The sequence below is a fragment of the Cibotium barometz genome, chromosome 36 (assembly GCF_041138505.1).
Source record: "Cibotium barometz isolate CiBa-2024 chromosome 36, ASM4113850v1, whole genome shotgun sequence".
Lineage (NCBI taxonomy): Eukaryota > Viridiplantae > Streptophyta > Polypodiopsida > Cyatheales > Cibotiaceae > Cibotium > Cibotium barometz.
The window spans coordinates 35,845,492-35,851,415 of NC_141081.1; the positions used below are offsets into that span (position 1 = coordinate 35,845,492).

Here is a 5,924-nt window from a genome sequence, read left to right on the forward strand (position 1 = left end):
TTCTTCTCGGTGTATTTTAATCCTATTGCTTGAAATAACTTATGGGCTCAAAATAGTGTCCACTTTTACAAATATGTCGACTTCTACAAAAATAGCTTGCTTTATTGGACATGCAAGACAAACTACTTAAAAATAGGTGTATATCTTGAACCATATAAATGCATACATCTCTTATAAAATCAAATACGCACAAAGGAGCTTTCACATGTCCCAATAAATATATACATCAACAATAAATATGTACATTGCCCAAAATGAAATAATCGCGTGCGTTGTCACAAAATCAAATAGTATTCTGCCGACACCCAAAATCAAGTATCTCAAAATCTTCTTGATCACCACTAGCTCACTTCCATTATCTAACCCAAGGATTTGCACTTACATCAACTATGCCAATCAATTAATAAATTAATTGATTAAAAATACAAACAACCATATGAAGTTCATAACATTAAGACGATGTAACCCATACTCTCACACATATACGAAATCGCCCGTGTAAACGTAAAGTAAGCTATGATCATTAGGATTTCAAAAGGCATCCTAAACTAAACTTGTCTAGAGAATTAATCATAAATAAGGAAGAATGTGGGAATATAGCATTCCATGATTAACTCCTCCTAAGAGAGAGAGAGAGAGAGAGAGAGAGAGAGAGAGAGAGAGAGAGAGAGTAAATCAAGAGAGAATAAATCAGGATGAGCACATAAGAAAGGAGAAAGACATGAAAGATGGGATTTGCTTTGCAAACTACTTAATTGTAAGAAGTATGAGTTGGATTAGGCTTGTTCTTTTTGATAAACTCTTGTAAGTCAAAATAGTGCTGTATACCTTGGCTTTCAGCTTTAATATTATAGATATTTTCCTTTAAAAAAAGAAAGGAGAAAGACATGCCAATTTTTGGAGACATTAGCATTATAAAATATCTATGTAGTGGCACTACCTTACCAATGAAATATGACCATAACATATGATAATTCAAATCCATTTTAACTTTGGCATGGTACTCAAAATTTAGTGGACATGTAGCCTAAGAGCTCTAAAAAAGAGAATAGCGCTTCACCCACTACACCGATCATAAAATTGCCTCCACAAGTTTTTTTTTTACATGAAGAAAAAAATCATATGGAGAAAATTGTCTGATCTCCGTCTCTATACCTTTAGAGCAAGCAAGATGGCCATGAGCCTGCTTTCGATCGTACGTTTTCTCTCTGCTTTCGAGACGTTTTCTCTCTGCCTCAACTCATGCATTTACTGGCATCGCCTTTACATACAATCCCTCTTTATGCCCTTCTCCTGAGCCTGAGAATAGTCATGCGCGACAGTCTTTTTTCATTCAACCTTCAACCCTCGCCTACCTTTGTTCGAACTTCTATGTCGGTGAAGGGAGAAAGGGCGACAAGATGCGAGGAGGAGGAGAGAGAGTCTAGGAGATCGTGGGTGGCAAGTGATGAGACAAAGGGAGATAGGGAGTTGGAGGCGATGAGAGAAAATTGCAACGATGCACATGAGGCAACACCTCACACCTCTTGCATGGCTTCGAAATAGAAATAGTTTAATTTTGGTAAAACCTTTGAAATTGTTTCATTTTTCACTCATTGTTGTCCCCTATTGGCTTTCTGATGGCATATTATTCTCTAAACTTTCGATTGTGTGGAAATTTGAAGCAATTTTAAGCGCGTCCACACAGAGGAAGCCCCACCTGGCACCGCTAATCGACGAGATTCCGGGCCCCGTGCTCCTTTATCACTTCTGTGGGCCGTACATGCAAACGACAGTGTAACACATAGAAATCCTTCAATAAAAGGCTGAAGCAATGGGGCGCCTAACCTCGACCCTCCTTGCCACACCAGCTTCCACGTGCCCGCCCCGCTGCCATGCTCATTTGCGGCGCAGCCACCTTCTAACGCCGCCCATGCTCCACTGCCTGCTCCCGCGCTTTCGCTGCCGTGCCATTCCGAACACAGCTAATCCTTATCACCAAAATCCTCCTCCATCATTCCCAGCCGCCATTCGCAGCCGCCATTCCAAGGAGACAGAGACACACACACACACACACACACACAGAGAGAGAATGGAGCGCCTGACACGCTCAACCCTCCTCACCACCAGCTTCCACCTGCCCGCCCCGCTGCCATGCTCATTCGCGGCGCAACTTCACCCTGACTATGAGCTCATCCAGGCGCAATGCGACCCCTGGATTGTGTCGGTGGCGCAGCCACCTTCTGACGCCGCCCGACAGTTCCTTCTCGACTGCTTGCTCCCCCGTTTTTGCTGCCGCGTCATTCCGAGTGGCCCCAGCGCCCGGCTAGTCCATATCACCAAAATCCTGTCCTGGCTATTCGTTTCCGACACCGACGACGACAACCCGCAAGCCTTGGGCGCCGATCACGTCGGAATGGCTCGTCGGCACCAGCTGATCATGGCCATCCTGCTCAACGGTACTGGAACCATCACCCAGCAGATGCAATGTGATGGCAGGACCCAAGCGCAATTGGCAGCGCTGGCCAAGGTGTGGGAGGAAGCGCGCGGGGACATGCCAGCGGTTCTCAGGGATCGCTTCATCCACTCCATGGAGCGCTATTTGGAGGCCGTAAAGCTGCAAACGCTCTACAGAAGCGCACACTCGTTGCCGGACATAGACAGTTACATCCAGATCTGCCGCGCGGCTTCCTTTGTTCTCCCGGCATTCGCCCTCATGGAGTACGCGATGGGCAACGAGCTCGATAACGACACCTATGGTAGCCCGCTGATCGTTCAGCTCCAGAACGCCGTTACCGACCACATCTGCTTCTCCAACGACCTACTCTCCTGTCGTGTCGAGAGCACCGTGGGGGACTTCTTCAACATGCCGTCCGTTGTGTTCCACTCCGCCGCACATGATGACAGCTTTCAGCTGGCACTGGACCGCGTGGTGGACATGGTGGATAAAGCGGACACCGAGTGCATTCAGCTGGTGGCAACAATCCGCGGATCCAGCCTCGCGGACAAGCCTGGCGTACTCTCCTACGTCGCGGGTCTCTGCTCGGGCATGGCCGGCCACCTCCGCTGGTCGTACGAGACCGCCCGCTACACTGATAAGCTCCTGGTTGCACCTCGGGAATTTGGAAAATAAAAGAGTCGTAGGTTTGAAAATAGGAAGATTTAGAGGTCCAGGTTTTTCACCATTTGATGGATAACTTTTTTTTAATTTAAAATTTGGCTACCATTTGATGGATAACTTTTTTTTAATTTAAAATTTGGCTACTATTATTAGAAGGGAGTAACATCCTCAGCGAGGACCCCTCATATCCTCTACAAAGTGAAGGCGTGTGACCCCTCTCTACAACCATCTCTCTCTCTCTTTCTCACACACACACATACACACACACGTACACATGCGTGCATACACACACTCAAATGTTGAAACTCTCTCTCTCTCTCTCTCTCTCTCTCTCACACACACACACACACACGTGCACACACACACACATACACACATACACACACTGTACACACCCTCTCTCTCTCTCTCTCTCTCTCTCTCTCTCTCTCTCTCTCACACATACACACACACACACACACACACAAGCGCACATGCACACATCGAGCCCCTCTCTCTTCTCACACTCTCCCACACATAAAAGCTCTCTCTCTCTCTCTTTTACACCCACACTATAGATGCATAAATTCATATACACATTGTATTTAGACCTTATTTAAAATAACCATAGCAGAATGGATATCAATGTTTTGGGTCTTTAAACCTTGTAGGCCTAGCATGATAATCACGGTAATGCCCGACACGAGCAAGAGTTATTGCATGGCATGCTTAGGCTCGTGTATACACAAACTTGCTTCTCTTGCATGACTAGCATTTTGAGGGCATTATCGCCTAATTTGGCAATATATGAGTATGGGGCAATTGGTTTTTTGGCGGACTGTGGTATGGTGCTCTGTAGATTATACTAACGGATTCGCATTGACACCCCAAGGCAATGTGAGTTGGTTGCTTCGGCACTTGACGGATATAAAACGGCTTGGATACCTATGAGTTTGCTCACTTAGCCTGTGTATGTTCTACGTGGTTCTTCTGCCCTTGTTTTCTGGCTTCTGCAAGAAGTTCGTCTTCTTCTAAGGTATTTGTAGTGGGAGTTTGTGGCTACTTGCCCTAATGTCATGGATTTATTACGTACACTCTTTGTTAATGACTTATGTGAAAATCATATGATGGTTTTGTGGCTAGGGCATACACTTGATAATGGTATTTGAATCATCTACTATCCGTGATGCATGGTGCACTTCTTAAATTGTTCATACAAAAACCTGCATGCACTACCTTCTATTATCATTTTAATTTTTGATTGTAAATGCTTCACATGCATGCTTGTGATTTTTATCTTTACCTACATTCTGAATAGGTTTTGCTTGTTATCAGGTTATTTTTTACGATCACGTTACTGAGTGATTACTATTTCTGTAACTATAACCATTTTTTATCTATGTGCGCCTTCTGATAAATTTCTAAGCCTTAGTATTTTAAAAAAATCAAAGAATGCGTGTATTAATGGTGTACTAAATCGAGATGTGGATTTAGATAATCCATTTAGAATTTTTATACCAAATTTTTTTCTTTGCAGATATCTGGATTTATTCTGTTGATAGTAGATGTTGTTCGATTAACGTTCACTGGTTTAAAAAAATATTATCTCTTGGCTCTGTTGTTTATCGACAATTAATATTCTGGGGACTCATTCTATGTGGCTTGATATGACTAGATTTTTGCTATGGTCCATAGTGGCTTACTTAGGGTATTTATATATTTGTTCCCATTACCTTATATTGTCTGAATGAATATTTGGGACTATAGCCCCTTACTGACTTGGGTGTATTGGTACTTTATAGAATGATACCTTATAGGTTACTTACTACTATGGGTTGTGACTGTTTCATCGATAGGATACCTTATGCTATATATCTACATTACTAATGACCTACATAGGTGATTTGGTCATTGGTATGAAGACTCATGTGAAAATCCACTTTTATAATTATCATGCATTTCTTTTGGAAGACTACATTATAAGCCCCAGGTTATCCAATCGATGGAATAGAACAATGATTGGGCCACTCTGAGACTAATTGACCGGATATATTAGTTTATACTTTGGGATAGTTTAGTGAAATCTATAACACATGGTAGGTCTGAATGGGAAGCGAGGTCCTCCACACTCCACCAAGAGTTCCCACCATCACCTCTCCAACACTCCACCAAGAGTTCCCACCATCACCTCTCCAACACTCCACCAAGAGTTCCCACCATCACCTCTCCAACATCTCCGACCACTCCGACCACCATCACCTCCAACATCTCCGACCACTCCGACTGCTACCGAGAGGGGAAAGAAACATGGTCACTGCCGGTATGCTCTGACCACTCCGACCACTCCAACCATCGGTGCCCTCCGACTGCTCTGACCACTCTGACCACTCCGACCACCTCTCTGACCGTCGTCACCGACCACGGACTGCTCCGACCACTCCGACCATCGGTGCCCTCCAATTGCTCCAACCACTTCAACCGCCGGTCTCCCGCCGGTGTGCTCCGACCACTCCGACCCTCGGTGCCCTCCGATGGCTCCAATCACCGGTGCCCTCCGATGACTCCAACCACCATCACCGCCAGTGCCCTCCGACCGCTCCGACCGCCGTCACCGCCGGTGCCCTCCGACCGCCGCGAGTGCTCTTCGACCCCTCTGACCACTGGTCCCCTTCGACATCTCATGCATGCATGGCCATCTCCGATGGCACTCATGGAGGCAACACCCCTATCCCTTTCCCAAGGTAGGGAAAGATCCTCTTCGAGATCTTGAGCACCATCTTCCTTTCCCCTCTCCCTTTCCCAAGGCAGGGAGAGATCCTCTTGAGCACCATCTTCCTTTCCCCTC

General features: G+C 45.4%; 1 protein-coding gene across 1 annotated transcript; it reads left to right on the forward strand.

Annotated features, from left to right (window-relative positions):
- Positions 1 to 2,071: 2,071 nt before the first annotated feature.
- Positions 2,072 to 3,112, forward strand: LOC147617857 (microbial Terpene synthase-like protein 13). The gene has a single exon (XM_086775516.1). The coding sequence runs from the start codon at positions 2,072 to 2,074 to the stop codon at positions 3,110 to 3,112; it is 1,041 nt and encodes a 346-aa protein (XP_086631642.1).
- Positions 3,113 to 5,924: the final 2,812 nt, after the last annotated feature.